At 40.4% G+C, this 16,833-nt stretch overlaps 2 protein-coding genes across 8 annotated transcripts in view; one reads left to right on the forward strand and one right to left on the reverse strand.

The window, feature by feature from the left end:
• The window catches only part of KCTD15 (potassium channel tetramerization domain containing 15), a 52,511-nt gene extending 43,022 nt beyond the window's left edge, over positions 1 to 9,489 (forward strand). For all 6 annotated transcript variants that reach the window (XM_040645932.2, XM_015292468.4, XM_015292467.4 and 3 more), the window contains one exon: positions 5,589 to 9,489. In XM_040645932.2, the coding sequence (XP_040501866.1) occupies positions 5,589 to 5,744 (156 nt within the window). In that variant the 3' untranslated portion in view covers positions 5,745 to 9,489. The remainder of the gene's footprint in view (positions 1 to 5,588) is intronic.
• The window catches only part of LOC415780 (transcription initiation factor TFIID subunit 4-like), a 131,621-nt gene continuing 123,978 nt past the window's right edge, over positions 9,191 to 16,833 (reverse strand). For both annotated transcript variants that reach the window (XM_046899656.1, XM_046899655.1), the window contains exon 15: positions 9,191 to 10,935. In XM_046899656.1, the coding sequence (XP_046755612.1) occupies positions 10,768 to 10,935 (168 nt within the window). In that variant the 3' untranslated portion in view covers positions 9,191 to 10,767. The remainder of the gene's footprint in view (positions 10,936 to 16,833) is intronic.

Raw genomic sequence — 16,833 nt, forward strand, 5'->3', positions numbered from 1 at the left:
CTACATGCTTTTTTTTTTTTTTTTTGTATTATTTCTTCTTCAATTATATGCAAATTATTTGCTTCTGCCCAATTACCTTTAGTGCTTATACTGCAAGGAGACATTTTCTGCCTGGTGAGATCACAGTCTTTCAGGTTTTCCTAAGTCTAAGCAGAAAAATAGATTTAGATTTTGTGTATGTTAGTGCCATGCTGGTCTCATAATGGTGTTATACTGATAAATGCTAATTTTTTCATCAATGTATAGCCTGCAGCGGTTTTTTTTTCCCCTCCAAAGTGCCCTCAGGAAGAAAGAGAGAGTTCCAAAAACTATAAAAAAAACCTCCACACCATTTTATAGAAAATGCAACAATGTGTAAATGCATAATTTATGTCTCACTCATAATTAAATGATGGTGCCTGCGGGATGGACTTAAAAAAATTGATCTCTGCACTTTTTTTTTTTTCCAAAAGGATGTTCTATAAAAATTGCCCAGAGTATTTTAAATAAAATGTATTTCATTTTATACTCAGAGTTTTGACATTAGGTTTAAAATTAAACATATGAAACAAAAGAAGATAACTGGACAGATAGGTGGGTGGTAGCAGAAATAAATACGTGGCTTGTGTTTAGGCAGCTGCCTTCTGGGCAAGAAATGCCATTTCACAAGGCAACACCACCACTGCGGCCAGAGCTCTGGTGTAGCTGTCCTTGGGCTGAGGAGAAGGAACAGTGTTGATGACGCTGTTAACATACTCTTTAATTAACACGGGAAAACACAGAGCTCTTGGTTTTTGCATGTATGCCTTTAAACTAAGCTAGAAAGATTATCATTATGGAAATTGACATCAACCTAAAGGAGCACATTTCCAAAGTCACCATCACCAGAGGTGCTAGCTGGGCTGTGGGAAATGCCTTAGTGGTCTTGATAAACTTCCCTATGGGCAAATATCCACAACAGAGCTGGCCTGTGAGACAGGCTGGCCAGACAGGCTCAGGAGGGAGGCACAGTAGCAAAGGAGTTGGAAGAAGTTAGAGCGCTTTCTTACCAGTACTGTCAGCATGCAGTAAGTTGAGACTCTCTCCACTGACACCTTCCATTGGACACCATTCACTGACTGGTAAGAACAGTACGGTAACAGAAGCTTTCATCTGAAACCATTCTAAAAAGCAGTGATTTATGTGATTTTTAGTTTAAGACTTCCAAGTGTTTTATTTAGTTGAACTTAATAGTCCATTGCCTGCAGTTAATTTTGCACAGTCCTTAGCAATTTCACATTCAGCAAGGGCTGGAGTGGGCTACCCCAAAAATAGAAGGCTGGAGGTGGGTCAGAGGCAGATCCATTTTCTAGCAGTGGGAATAGCGATGAATTCACCACTGAGCTGGAGAGGGGAGCAGCTGCACGTCAGCTAAGGTGAGTGGGTAGAGAAGCATGTTTGTGTTTCAGCCACACTCTGTTCGTGCATTATGGTCAGGGGCATTCAAGAAAGTGGAGTAACTGAAACAGTAAAGGGTCACTGATGGTCACTGATGGGCACACAGCACGGCAAGGAGCCGAGGCTCACACGACTCTATTAAGAGGCATGCTAAATGCCAATTATTACTATTTGAGTGTGTTTTGAATTCAGTCAAAATCAGTCGAGTCACTTTGTAGGTTCATATTATGAAAGAAAATTTCTATGTCGGAGAGTCTACGGTCTAAATAATTTTATTAAATTACATCATTTTACTACATAATTAATAGAGAGTGTTTTCAAACACTTTCTGGAAAATGATGCATTACTGAGACAAAACCTGATGAGATCAGCGGGTAATTACCATTGACTTTGAGGGACTCTCGTCGATACGTGGGCACTACACTTCCACTTCCCAGTATTGTTTGACAAAATGATATTGAGTCAGAAGATGGAAATATGGTGGAGTAAACAGCGTGGAGTTAAGGGAGACCAGTTATAAGGTGGAGTGGCTGGTGGGGCAGAAGCACGCTCAAAGAATCTGAGTGCTGTGATAAATCTGCCTGCTGTTTACTGAGATGCATCGCTTTTGTCCCCCTCTGACCTGCTTAACATATTTGGAAGCACAACTGCAATATTTATAAATCCTTCAGCTCTTTTAAAAAGATTTTCATTAAATGCTTTCTGCCAAGAACTGTACACATAAAACACAGAACATCAGCACTGAGTAGGTAGTGGCAACCAAAAAAACAGCAGCTCTTATTTAATGCCCACTTGTAATCACATATTGGTATAGTTTTCTTAAAACTGAGACTGTTTTTTTCAACACCTCACAACAGATGCTGGTGAGAACCATGAGCCAACCTTGGAGAAAATTCTCTGATGTATGTCTATGTTAAACACTGAGTCTCCATAATTAAAACTGCATTCTTTTAGTATTCTGCAAAATGTAAATAAAATGCAGATAGTGAAAATATCACGTTTTTATCTGGAAAGCCTTCCAACAAAATCAGAGCCCATATCTTGATGTGCTCAGAATACTGGGAGACAGAGTGTATTAAATCTTAGCACAAATCCTCTATTCAATATTGTGTACCTGTCTCCTTATATGTAGGAGAGTCACAGCTGATACTCATTTACTTTTTGGCATATTCTTTTGGGAGATTTATAGGAAAGTAGCTCAGATTTTATTTACAGGCACTTACTGGTTTCCCTCCATCTGTCTATTACCTCCAAAAAAGTAATGCACACAGGGCCAAGTTCACTAAATGGAATTTAAATCTGTTCGTGTTCAACATGCCATTTAGTCTCATGCATGCACTGGCGCATACAAACAAATGCTTAGGGCACATGGAAAACAGCCCTTGGGAGACCATCTCCATACAACTGAGCACAACCTCATTCGAGTCATCCTTAAAACTCTACAGTATTTAAACATTCACAGCATTGTTTACAGGATTTGACCAGTTTTGTTTCTTGCCCAGAAAATTGATGATCGCACGCTTTCCAACCCTCGATGATAGCCTGCAGCCCAGTCCTTCGAGCACAAGGGGAGCAAAAATGAATCGCTTTGTTCTGCATGCGGTGCTCGAAGGGTGTAATGCCTACCTGGATTGCGTGTTTGCACACAGCTGGCTCGGGAAAGAAGAGCCCTGTGTTAACATGCAGCCTTCCATTGCTTTGGACTGAGGCAAGCCAAGGGCACCCCAGTGCTTGTTTTGTCTTACAACCAAATTGATTTTTAAAAGTTTTTAGCAAGGTTTTGAAGTCACATCTGTCTCTGAAATTTTACCTGTCAATCCTCTGATTCTCTGCCCAGTTAAATGGAAGAAGCCTCCTCTCCTGTAGCTGAGCTGCCTCTTGTCCTCATCTTGCCTGCTTGCTTGGGTTAAGAACAGGGACACACAAAGTCAGAGCACATGCCAGCCTGTGAAACAGCTTGGTGATGTTTTATTCCTCCTTCCCTAGCAAACTCCTGCCTTCTCTGAGCAGGAACAAGTGTTAGTAGAAGTGTACTGGGAACTCTGTGTTACCTCACTTCTGTCCTAAAGGCTGTGCACAGCCCAGAAAATAAGAGGGGTAAGCTTTTCCTACTTTTTTTTTTTTTTTTTTTTTACCCTCCTAATCTCTCTGGGTCCTTTCTTCTGCATACTGGGATGCTTTTTTGCTCTTTCATTTCTACAACTTTCGGGGAAAATATTTGGTTGGCACAACTTCCTGAACTCATGAGGCACTCTGTCCTAAGGCCAGGCTGAGCTCCTCAGGGCAAACCGATTTTGAGCAGATTCTGCATGGCAAGCAAAGCACGCGTTCAGTCAGAAGGAATGGTCACCTTGGCCTCACGTGGGTTTGTGTGCAGGGGTGAGGGCAGAGGTCCGGTGTGCAAACATGGCACTATTTTTAGTACCTCTGTAAGCAATTAGCTCGGGCCTTGAACCATTAAGACTGAGGTACCACTGCAGTAGGTATCGAAGTGCTTCACAGTGTCACTCATGGTGACACTAAGAAGAAATCAAATATCTCTGTAGCAAACTCATGAAAGCGCACAAGTTGTCTCCTGAAGTAGGGGATATTGCTGAGACACTTACCTACATTGAGTGACCTACACTACCTTACCTACATTGAAGTTTTTAACTGAGTCCCTGGAGCTGTTGGTGGCAGTCACGTGAGGGTCATTACCATGTTCATCAGGCTTGGGGAACGATCAGGTTCACTTGGCAGTGTAGTGGGCCCACGTGATGGCGCAGTGGAAGTGGCACCACAGTGGGGCTGTCACACAGAGCAGTGCAGAAGGCTTCCCCTTGGTGACATTTTTCTGCAGAGAAAATCATGCAACCACTTTTCCTGCCTGTAAAATAGATGTTGGATCAGTTCACTTAATGGTACAAATTTCAGACCCAGTCCTGATTTTTCATTTATGTGCTGGAGTATTATTAGTGTCAGTAGCCTACGTGGTAATTTGGCTTAGTGCTTACAGTGCCATGGCCTCTGGTAAAGGTTTGGCTGGAGGAGTATTGGATGGAGACTGCACATGTGGGTGTGAATATTCCTGTTACTCAGCCAATCTTAACATGTAGGTCTGGTTCAGCTCTGCTGTATGTAACACAGCAGAGCCCTGCCCACCCTCCAACCCCCTGTAATAGGTAGGAATCTCCCATGCACTAAGGGTGCCTAAATGTCTTTTGTCATGCTGAGATGCCACTTTTGGAGACACTGTGCTACTGCCCTGGGCTCAGGTGAGCTGCCAGTGGGAGGGAGGGAGCACGGCATCTCCTCCAGTGGATCTTACACTGCAGATCTGCCCAAGGTGGATCTGGCATCCACTCTCACGTAATGCTGCAAAGAGTCTGTGCGCTTCCTGCTCTGCTGGGAAACTGTATATCAACATGCTCACCCATGTGAAAACAAAGCCCCCGTCATATTGCCAAGATCAGTATTTCCTGTGGTAATGTGCTGTGTGACAGTCTCAGAAATTAAAGTTGCCCCCGGGTTCCTTAAATTCACGCATCTCGATTGCACCAACTTTTCTTTAGAAGGAGAAAGAGAAAATATATATTTGGGCAATACAAATTAACCTCCTTCTTGGGCCAGAATGTTTCCTTATTGTCCATGTCTTGGCTCCACATCCTGTCTTTGCCATGCTTTGCTAGAAGCAGCACTCCCTTCCAGCAAGGGAAAATCACAGCTGCAATTTCCATGAAGGCCTGGTGCAAGTGTCACTCAGATTCCTAAAACCTTTTCATCTCCCAAAGAAGAGCTTGCAAATGCTTTCAGCCCTTATCTGCAAGACTGTTCACATTACTAATGAATAATGGGCACTTTTTATTATGACTTAAACCTGCTGTTGACTTGTTTAAGCAGTAAGAGATAGCATCAATATCACTGCAGTCCAGTATTTTACTATATAATGTAGTAAGCTGTTCTGTAGAGCACTTATTTGTTTGATTAATTTTTGTTTTCTGCAGAGGTTTGCTGAGAGCGAGACTTTAATCACAGTGTAGTCATTTAAGAATAAGTTACAGAATTACAGTGAATAAAATTCGTTCTATGAAGACTGAAAAGACTAAATCCATCATTTAGATCCAGTGCTCCTAACGGCTTTTATCACTAACGACTGCTAAATATCAAGCTGATTTTTTTTTTCCACATTGCAGGTGCTCGAAAGATTATTTCAGAAGGGATTTAATATGGCAGCTTCCTGCGGTGGTGGGGTGGATTCCTCTCAGTTCAGCGAATACGTGCTGTGTCGCGAAGACAGACGACCGCAACCTACTCCAACGATCAGAATAAAACAGGAGCCCCTGGACTAGACCCTACCTGTACTCCTTTGTAACCATAGAAGTGTTTAATAGTCCCTTACGTGAAACACTAAGGATTTGCAAAACAGTATTAGCAAACAGATTTTGACTTTATGTTGCCAATTAGTGGTATTCTGAAACTACCTGTCACATAGCCAGCCATGAAATGCATTTGAAAAACCAGTTGTCTGCTCTCCACGATGAAATTACTGAGCATGCTCAGCATACCAGGCTCGGTGGGAACGTACTTTGAGCTGAACAGCTGTGGTGGTGAAAAAGGCAAAGCTTCGTACAACCCTGACCCCAGAACGGACTTCTGCAGAAAGAGCAATTAGAGCAACTCGAATCTATCAGCGGGAGAAGCGATTCCAGCAGCCTTCCCAACGGCACCCCGAGACGTGACGCGCAGAAGTGCGGCCTCCAAGAGGAAGATGGTACATTACAAACTGCACTGAGAACCCTCCCTGGCTGCCATACCTCCTCATATCAGATGTGCTTTACACCTCCGTACGTTACATTACACTTCTGTGATTGTACTCATTCATGCTAGCAAATGGCTTATTTTTATACAACATTTCCAACTGAAATATCTTTCTGTGGACAGAATCTAGAATCAGAAAAGGACCGATTTATAGTCAACTGGTGCTCAGTACTGAAAAACAAGCAAACAGACCAAACAAAAAAAAGCAACAAAAAATTGAGAAGGCCAATTATGGCAATACATGCAAAAGTAGGGATTTGGAAGCACAACGTAAAACTCAGTCAAACAAGGGCCACATACCTACGGTGGAGCTGTAGCTCTCTCAAAGCCAGTCATGTTTTGACTCAGAAACTAAGTTTTGCATCATCAAAGAATTGTGGCTCTGCCAAGCAAGCTCTGCCACCTCTTGTTGTTCATTTATGAACCGTGTTTATGGGGACAACCAACTCTTTATGGGTCTGGAATTTTTGCAAAAAGATGTTCAAACCCTCTACCTTCCACTGTCTGATGAAAGCAGGCCATGGTTTGTTTAGATTGTTTTTCCTCTATATTTTAAACTATTATTAAAATACCAATTGTGTATCTGCCCTTTATCTGTTTAATTTTCTCTTCAAACAAGCCCACTGTCTGTAGGAGGTTACTGTTCCTTTCATGAATCAGTATCGACTCTCTGACTTACAGGGCTTCCTAACTCAGGAGACAGCACCATGTTTGCAGGTGCAAGGTTATAAATAGCATTCTGCTAAATCCTCTTTATTGCTGTTTAGCACAATTGGGTCCTCAATAACTAATTCACGTGTTAATCACTATTTAGTTTCTCCCACTTCATTTATAGAATACTGTTACAGATGCTAAATTTCAATTAAACTTCTTAGATGCATAAATATGGCCATACGTAACAGTATTTGATGATTAACAACTCTTTAATACCGAAAGATTACGATCAGGCAAAATAAAGTTTAAGACTGATATGTTTTAAGCGATGAGTTGTACTAAATATGCAAAGTTGCAACCTTGGCAGAGGTCTGGTTTTTTTTTTGGATAAATGTGGGATGCCCATCCATGGAAAATCAGACCTCAGCAGGTTTTTTTTTACCCTGGTTGCCCAAACCAGAAATCTCTTAGGAAATTCTTAGCCTATACATATTGACCTGCTAACTTAGCAAAACAGCTGAGCAAATCTGTCTACTTCAAAAGAGTTGTAAAGTTATTTTATTTTGTGGTTTTATACTTGTATGACACTCTAAAGTTCCTAGGCATTGCCATATTTGAATATATGGCACAACATTCACCTTTGTATGTAAGATATCTGTAGAATTGTATAATATACATTTAATATTGTAAAGAACTTAACGTATAATTGTCATGTATTTGTGTATGCACATTTCTTATACAGTACTTCATGCCATAAACATTTCTGTAAAGTAAATGATCAAAAATAAGCACGTAGGGTGGAACACTCACTGTATCTCCCACGTTGTTTGAAAGGTGAGAAGTTCTGATTGCGTCTCCTCTGGCCTTTTGCTCCATTCAGCTTGATGTAGCCACGTCTTACAAAAAGAGAAGGAAAAAAAGGTTTTATTTATTACTTTCATACATTGAGTTGACTTGAAGTTCAAAATATCCTTAAATAATCCGTTCTGCTCCTTGTTTTTATCCTATGTATGCTTTTGTCCTGCGTTCCTGACCGGGGAGACTTAGTGCTAGCAGAGGCTGAATGCGTGTCTGTGCATCCTCCTCCTTTCATTACCTCTCAGCTAGGAGATAAAGGTGAATATGTCACACTTACATTTAAAAACACCCCGTTCTGCCATTCTTACTCAGGCAAAGCCACCGCGGAGGTGCACATGGGTTGTCTGCCAGCAGGAGCGGCCGCCGCGTACCGGCATGGTGCTGAGCACGGCCCACTTGCACTGAAGTTGCAGGCAGCCACCTCTCTTACACGCCTGGAAGCAGGGTGCTTTTAGGTGTATGTAGACAGTCATTGGAAGTATTTGTGGTCGCTTGGTTTGTTTTTCTTCACTTTGGTGTTTACCGTTCGTTTTTCTAGCTCAGTAAGGCAGCTCCAGTACTTACAGCAGTTTGCAAAGGTGGCATCGTGAAAAGTTCCAGGCTGCGCCAGCCACGTTCATGTGAACCTGAGACGGAAAGTTTGAGCCATGACATCACAGCATTGACTGCAGAATAGCACTAAGGCAAGGAAGACATGTGGAAACAATCACTTTGTTAGAAGAAATATGCCTTTAAAAAAAAAAAGTTAAGCTAGGACATGTTTTTTTAGTTAGTAACTTCAGGTCACTTATTTAAAGTTTATTACAGTTTCATTTGTATATTTTTTACTTATTTCCCTGTATTCTTAGGCAGCAATATCAGCAAAAACCCATTTGAATTTTTTACTTCTGGCCTTAAACTACAGCAACGTAACTTAATTAAGAACATCGCTTAGTGTCGCTAAAACAGGTTTTAAAATATCACAGAATCTCCAATAAAACTGTGGTGTGCAGCCAGCAAACGTTTTCATTACAAAGGCCAAAAAGCAAACGTAGCTTGGTTTTAACCTGATGTGATGGAACAGAATTGTTCTGACCCTTCTTTTTGCTGAGCACCGAAGCTGTGGCTTAAGGAACAGTCTTTGCGAGCCCTTTTTGTGCAACCCCGTGGCACCGCTCTGCTCCCACGTCTGAAAAGAAATGGAAGAATGTTATGTTGTGCTTATTGGACCGATCGCCCTCAAAAAGGCAACTGTTGAGTGCATTCATTCACTGCATTAATAGCATCAAGGTTTGTTGACAATTTTATTAGATGTTTGACAAAGGATAAGAATCAGCACAACAAAACATCGAAGTATTTGGTTTTAATATTTCTTTGTGGGTATCCTGTTAATATTTTAATGCAAAATGTTTCTGAACAGTGCTTAAGAACTACCAGACAATGTGAAATTCATGTTTGATAAATTAATACTATGTCACTCGATGTGTTACTTTAGTAAATTGTTTTATTTCTTTACAAAATAAGTACAAATAAGGGAGTATGTTTTCACACAAATTGGGGGTATTTACGAGTATGTACAGAAATCATCAAAATAACGTAATTCTAATAAACACAAGGCCTTTATAAACAATATGTACAAATTATCAATACATTTAAAACATAATTTTACACTTCCTGGCCTTAAATACCTTATGAATAATCTTTTGGCTAAATAGCAGCAGTATAAATTTTCTTCTGCTTTTCATAAACCTTAAAAAATAATTAAAACTTTTGTTTTTAAAACTATTGGACAAATAGTTCTATTTGTGCTTTCGCTACGGTTTCCCATTAAAAAAAAAATATTGCCTCAAAAAAGTGGCAAGCATAACGTAGTAAAAGTCGAAAAGATAAATAAGCAAATGCCTCCCTTCCATGGTTACCGATAATACTGTCACGTCTGAAGTACAACTCGTGCCCACCTCCTTGCTGAGCATTCCTATCCAATACCCATTTAGAAAGACTCGCACTAACTTTGCTTGGCTTTGGTGTGGGCCCCGGAAAATCCAATTCAGCAAAGCGTTTGAAAAGCATTCATCCCACCATAAGAACTTACAACTACCCATATGATTAAAGTCATGCACTTGTTCATGAGCCTCTCTGGACTGGAGTCCTCAGGTCCAATCGTCCACGGCAAAGCACCACCAGTCCCTGCAGCAGCAGCTCCCAGGGTACACCCTGGCTCTTGTGACTGCCGAGAGGGAACCGGATCCCAAAAGCTTCCTTTACAGTGACTTGAATAATCCATATAGAATACTCTAAAATCTTTCCCCAACAATACTCTCTTTTATAACCACCATTAAACCATACTCTTTGCAATAAATAAATTAAGATATTTTTAGAAAATAAAAGGATTCATGTTACTAACCAGCTGCTACAAATGTGCAAAAGGTTGAAGAGATTCAGAAAACAACGGGAAGCTACTCAATGGACCTCAGCTGGGACCCAAACGCACAGATTTCATACACTTAGGATTTGGTTCAGCAAATGGCTGAAGGAACGCGCTGTGCTGTAAAAGCAGAAATCCTAAATATATCAAATTTGTGACAGCGTGCATTGGTTATTCTTTTAGCTGTGCAAAAAATTGCAATTATATCTAATCTAACAGGTATTACCATGGTTAGTGGAAACAGCGCTAGCAAACCTTAAAGGAAAACCAGCACCATCAGTGAACACGAAGGTTCACCCCGTTCAGGTCCCCATCCTCCTGGCCACGACATCTCCGTGAGCCACTGCAGCATTCCTTCCATTTGCGTAAATCAATGCCATCTATTTTAGCCTTATCTAACGTGGCCAAATGCAGTAAGCCTTTGAAGTTGGTTACCTCTGTAAATTTAATGTTTTAAAACCTTTTGCACATTTTTTTTTCTTTGTTACATAAAGGGAATTTATTGCATGTGTCTGACAGTTTTACAAAACAAAATTACCAGAACATTGACTTCTGAAAAAAATAGAAGGCACATTAAAATGACAGCTTTTCAATGCAAGTTGAACTTCTGTATGGAGAAATCAGTACAATTCTTGGCTTTATTTAAGCAGAGCTCGATAGAGCAGGAGAGAACGGCTCGTTTCTCTTTCCTGTTCCATGTAGAAGATGAAGTCCCTGAGGTTTACACGCGTTATTTTCTGTCGTGCATACTGCCTGGATGAAGGAGTCCCCAAGCCAGCCTGACCTCCACCGGACATACTGAGGCCCTACAAAGAAAACACAGCAGAGTTCAAAGTCCTGCAGCAGTAGGGAGCTTCCTCCAGCTGCCAACTGCTGGATTATTTTAAATACCTTACATGTTTTATGAGCCTCGTTCTGAAAGTATTATGTAAGACTTCTTTTTCTGTACTTCTGAGTCTCACCAAGTTAAAGAGTGAGTAAAGAAACAAGTGGAAACAAGCACATGAGATAAAACTAGATGTGTTTGTTTACAACACAGGACAAACATACTGATAACTCTCCTGCTACAGTCACGTGAACCACAGATGTATTAGGCCCGTATAATTTCAAGAGCCTTTTTGGAACAGAAATAACTGCAGATAGATAGATAAAACCTTCTTTAGTACATCAAATGTGTACACAATCTGTATTGCGCGCCCTGTGCCCAAGACTGGAACGAGGTGAGTGGTGTATGGGTGAGTACGTCGCTACTGCCATAACTTCAGCAGCTGCAGGTCCCATGTGGACCCAGATTCCCTCCTCTGGGTGTCCTGAAGAAAAAGGCTTAATGTGGGGAGACACTGAACCATCTTACTGAGATGGACAAATCAAGTAGAGAAATCACAAGAAAGACACTGTAAGATGATGAAGACAAACATTAGTGTACTGTTACGTAAAATGATGATAAAACTTTAAGCTGGTTCAAAGCTCCTGAATCACTGAATAGCTCACCCTGGTCTTTTGAACAGAGATAGCATCCAAAAATTACCTTAATTTCTGACCTGGGCCTGAGAACACCATGGTCTGAATATTTAGAAACTGAACAAACATAATGTATAGACTCTGCAGTCTTGCTCAATTTAAAACAGAAACTTGACTACTACATTCAACCTTTTTTCCATCCTTTGAAGACCACTTTTAATACCTCCAATTGGTTTCTGGCAAAGTAGAATTTTCTAACAGAAAAATAGGTTTTAATTTCTAAAAATATATAAATTATTTTTCAAATCTCTAAAACTTCTGGCAAAAGTTTCCAATACTCTTAAAATACCAAGCCTGCTTACTGCTGCTCTTAACCCACCTTTCTTTCCCAAGGAAATAATTCCTTTATGATCTTGATTTCAGCCATCAGAAATACAGTTCAGCGTCATTTTAGTACTGAAAGGTTATAGGGAAAACATATATGGTATATTGCAAGGAAGAGGTGACACTGTTTTCTCTATTGCTTTTCTGTGTGTGTGCTGGCAAAGTCAGAATCACTAGCAGAACAATACTGCTTAATATATTTCTCTTATATCTGTTATATTACAATAGTGGGTCAAATCCTATTTTTTTTAACATAGCCTTAATGTAGTTAAACGAATGCTGCTAAGCTTGGAGGCAAGAGAAGGAGAAGCCCACAACCTTTAAGCATTTCATCTTAGGGATTCTGGTCTCTAGTATGAAGTAGCTTTTGCTAATAGATTAATTGATTTACCACCTAGCCTCACTGCTCATAGGAAAAGCATGTGCTGCAGCTGCAAGGGCTGCTCATCCATGCTGAAGCCAGACATATCCACAGTGCATAATCCATTTATTAGCAGTGCTCTGAATTTATTCAGCCTTTATGTTAAAATACATTGCATTCCTAAATGGAATAGCATCATTTAAACTCATACTCTCTATCTTCCACAGGTTTGGAACAATGCCCCGCCTTAAGCTGCCTCTCATCCCACTGTTTAGCCAGTGCTGTTGTGACTAATTCCAACTTTCCAAGGAACGACCACATGTACACTTACTTTCATTAAATAGACTCAAAAATATTTACCTTTTTTTCTCTTCTTCCTATGCAGTGAATCTCTCCCCCTATCCAGCAATACTTCTGTCAGATCCGCATGCACTGCAGATACTGAGCAGCAGCAAACACACAACAGCACGGCCACCAGCCACCCTAAACTCACACCAAGAACTCTTCAGAAATACCATCTGTAGCTTACTGGCCCAGAACCACCCAGCACATACTTCAATAAATCTTAATAGAAAAGCTACTATATATATATATATATATATATATATATATATATATATATATAAAGTTTTCTTCGTCTAAAACTATTTATTTAATTGTTGGGGTACATATAAATCCAATAATTACTTTATATTTGTTGGACTGAGCAGCTGGAATTAAGATGAGGTAAGACACATTAAATGCATTTATCACTTGAGGTACTGAATTTTTGGGTGGTAAGATCATCTACTTGATGCAAGGCCACAACATGACATTAAGCTGTGCATATTCACTTGGAGCCAATCAGTGAGCCTGTTATCATCCCATAATCCTCTTTTACAAGGTAAAAAAAATGTAACAATGTCATTAGAAAGTAGAAAAACACATCTGTGAATTGACAGAACAGTAATTTGTTCCTGTCAATATGATCTCCAATTTAAATTAAAGACTGATTTCTTGGTACTGAACTCAAAATTATTACTGAGTGCTACATTAAAAACATACACTACCAAATGCCACCTTTTTAACAATATATGTAAATACAAGCATATTTCATTGGCAAGAGTGGGAGAGTTGAAGTAATGCAGATTGTTCTTTTTCAAACTTTTTTTTTCTTTTTAATCAGCACGACAGGCTTCTCATCAACACAAACAAGCCCTATCTTGGCTGTATCTATGGCAACTCCTAAGACTTACAAAGATAAAAGCTCTAATAAAAAAAATAAGTGGCTGTAAATTGTTTACATCCTTTGTTTCCTGCCTGCCACACCCAAGCTATTACCAAATCACACCCACTCAAATATACATCAGTACCAGTTTTTGTACCAGCAACATTCTATTTATAACTTAAGGGAAACTTAAGATGTTTCAGATCAGAAAAAAGAGAACAACAACAAAAAAAACCCAACAATTTATACAATATATATATTATACGAACCCTTTCTGCCTCCTCATTTTGAAAGGAACAACATAAATGAGTTACAGCAACTTGTTTCCACTCCATCTTGCCCTCTCCTGTCTCCCACCATCTCTTTGCCATTGCTGCTTCACCCTCTCTTTCCTGCAACACTAAACTCAGTAGCTGCAAATCTCACAGGACTGTAAGGAAGACAGCAGAGAGTGACTGCATTGCTCTGCATCACGCAGCATCTGTTCCCTTCCAGGCTGCATGGAGGTGGGTGATGAAGGGGCTTTCCTGCGAGACCCACAGCACTGCAGCTCCCAGCTGGGGCTGTACATACAGCCAGGAAGAGAAATGTACTGAAAGTCAAAGGCAGGAATTGGCAGAAAAGGCCACGGTGCCATGTTCCTGTAAACCTGTCACCCAGGACCCACTGACACAGTCAGACTGCACCAACTTTAATGAGCCTTAATACATTTCAGATACGTTCAGCTGATGTGTGTATATACAACTTTCAGAATTTTAAGTGATGTTGGAATGTCAAGCTCAATTCAGTTGTTGGAAGCCACCTAGGTTTAAACTATGGCTTAAGAAGAAGAAATGGAGCAGTAACTGGTTCAGTATGCACATTTTGAAGCAATTCCGAGTTTACGTCAGATGAGACACAAGATTTGGGCCACTCATCTCAGCTTGTTTGCTATTTTTATGATCATGAGAAAACTCATGCTGCTGGAAAAGCAGAGTAATTTTTATCCTGCTCTAGTTCAAAATGAAGTAACAACCAAAGAGCTGGTAGATACATGGTAAACATACAACCATCTGCCAAACAAACATACACTCTAGAAACTAAAACAAATAGTCCTGTGAACAGAGAAATCCATACAGCCTGATTTCTTCCAGATGCATTGCATTTCTTTCGTAGTACTTCTTACCAGAATAAAACCAGCTCCTCCACACGGCGTTCATCACCTCTTACCTCCTCCAGGAACATTCTCCCTCCCCACACCACAGATACCACAGATGTCCCCCTGCCTCCAGAGCCTTTACCTTTCACCACATGGTCTCAGAAGCACCCCACAGCCGGCTCTTCTCCCACCAAGCGCTCACCACTCCTACCAGCCACCCAGCAGACACGTGGCCCCCAGGTCAAACCCACCCCAGGACTGGTGGAGCTTACACTGGAGCCTATTCCTCACTGCCAATACCAGCATGTCTCGTCTTTCCTGTACCCAAGCTAATAGTTTTCAGGAAGATCTCATGGGCTCACTCTCCAGCTCCTTTCTGCCTCTCTCCCCCTTCCACTGCCCACTCCCAGGTGTGATCAGTATTTCCCAGAAGGCTTAAAGGCTGCCGAGAGACTGGACTAAGAAAAACAGGCACACCTCCTCCAAAATTTTCATGGACAAACTACCCTACTACTCAGAAAGTAAAAATGTCTTTTGAGCATTAAATTATAATTTAATGCACAAAGGAACAGGATGCCCAGAGATGTGGTTGATGCCCATCCCTGGAGACTTCCAAGGCGAGGCTGGATCAGCCCCTGGGCAACCTGATCGAGCTGGAGTGCCCCTGTTCACTGCAGGGAGTAGGACTAGATGACCTTTAAAGGTCCCTTCCAATTCTAAGAATTCTATGATTCTATAATAGTTATAGCAGCAGGTGTATGAAAATTAAACTAACACTGAAAAGTATGCCGCTCCTTGTTTGGGACAGAATGTCTTTCATGTAACATAAAAACATTTCTAACAAAATCTACACTGATTTTTATAACAGTGATTCCTACCACTGAACAATTAAATCAGTTTTTTCACAAACCTGTATACCTTTAAGTCTTTGAAGGCATTGAATTATAGAGCCATCAGAATACACTGTGATATTCTTGTCAAAAAACACAAAGATGAGGGCAAATAGAAAATTGTGTTTAATATTTTATCCATCCTTCCTTCACCAGAAAACAATTCAGTCCTGACATTTCTCCTTTGAACACAGTCTTGAACTGCGGCTATTGCTTCTCTGTGACCCAGAGAGACAAGGCAATAATGATAAAAGACCTGCTGGTTTTCTTCCCAGGCTACATGGCACATCCTTGTGGCAGACTTGCACTTCAAGCCCAAGCCTGAAAGTGGGAATCACACAGTAACAATTCAAAGCTAAGCAATCTACAGAGTGAAAAACACAAGGAATTTTTTCTCTCCAACCTCCATGAACTGGAGAGGAGTGGGAAGATAACGTATCTATTAGTCTGGCATAATGAATAAGACATCTTGGATCAGAAGAAATATTCTGGAGATATTCTGCAGCAATAATGTTTGCTTGCATAAAGTTCTATTAGATCTTTGGCTGAGAGGCACTTTGTACATGAAAAACAGGTATAATATTATGTATGACTAGCTGTCCCACATAATTTAGAGTTTAATTCAGCACCTACTAAGGCTAACAGTAATGATTTTACTGATTTAAATGAAAGCTGAAACATCCTTAAATCAGTATTCCCCCAAAGTACAGAAAAGTAAATAATAACTGTTTGTCAGCACCTCAAAGATTAACAATACTGTATGAAACGTAATTATGTCTACGAAAGGGCTGCGCATCTTCATATGCACAATATGGTGGCACCACAAATGTCTTTAGAAAGATTCATCACCAAAAGCTATCATTTAGGCCTTCAGACCAGCACCATTTCCAGGGAGGATACCATCATTTCTTAGGCAGCTAGTTATGTTCATTTGCAAACATTTTACCCCATACTATTTTAGTGCAACTGTTCCTACAGACTCTGTTTTGGCACGCGTTCACCTGCTACGCCCTCTTGGATGCAAATGCGTCTCCTTTCCCCTGGGCACATAAACACACACCTCACCCTGCAGACAAACATCAGAAAAGCTGATTTGCACAAGTATTTACAAGTACTTCAAATACCAACACAATTGCAACATTTCAAAGACAGCATGCAGTAATTTTTATATTAAGAAATAGTGAGAGGAAGGTAAATCATACTGAGACATGGATACAGCGAAAAAATTTTCTTTAGATGTGATCATTTTAGTTTATAATTACA

Source organism: Gallus gallus, chromosome 11, assembly GCF_016699485.2.
Source record: "Gallus gallus isolate bGalGal1 chromosome 11, bGalGal1.mat.broiler.GRCg7b, whole genome shotgun sequence".
Lineage (NCBI taxonomy): Eukaryota > Metazoa > Chordata > Aves > Galliformes > Phasianidae > Gallus > Gallus gallus.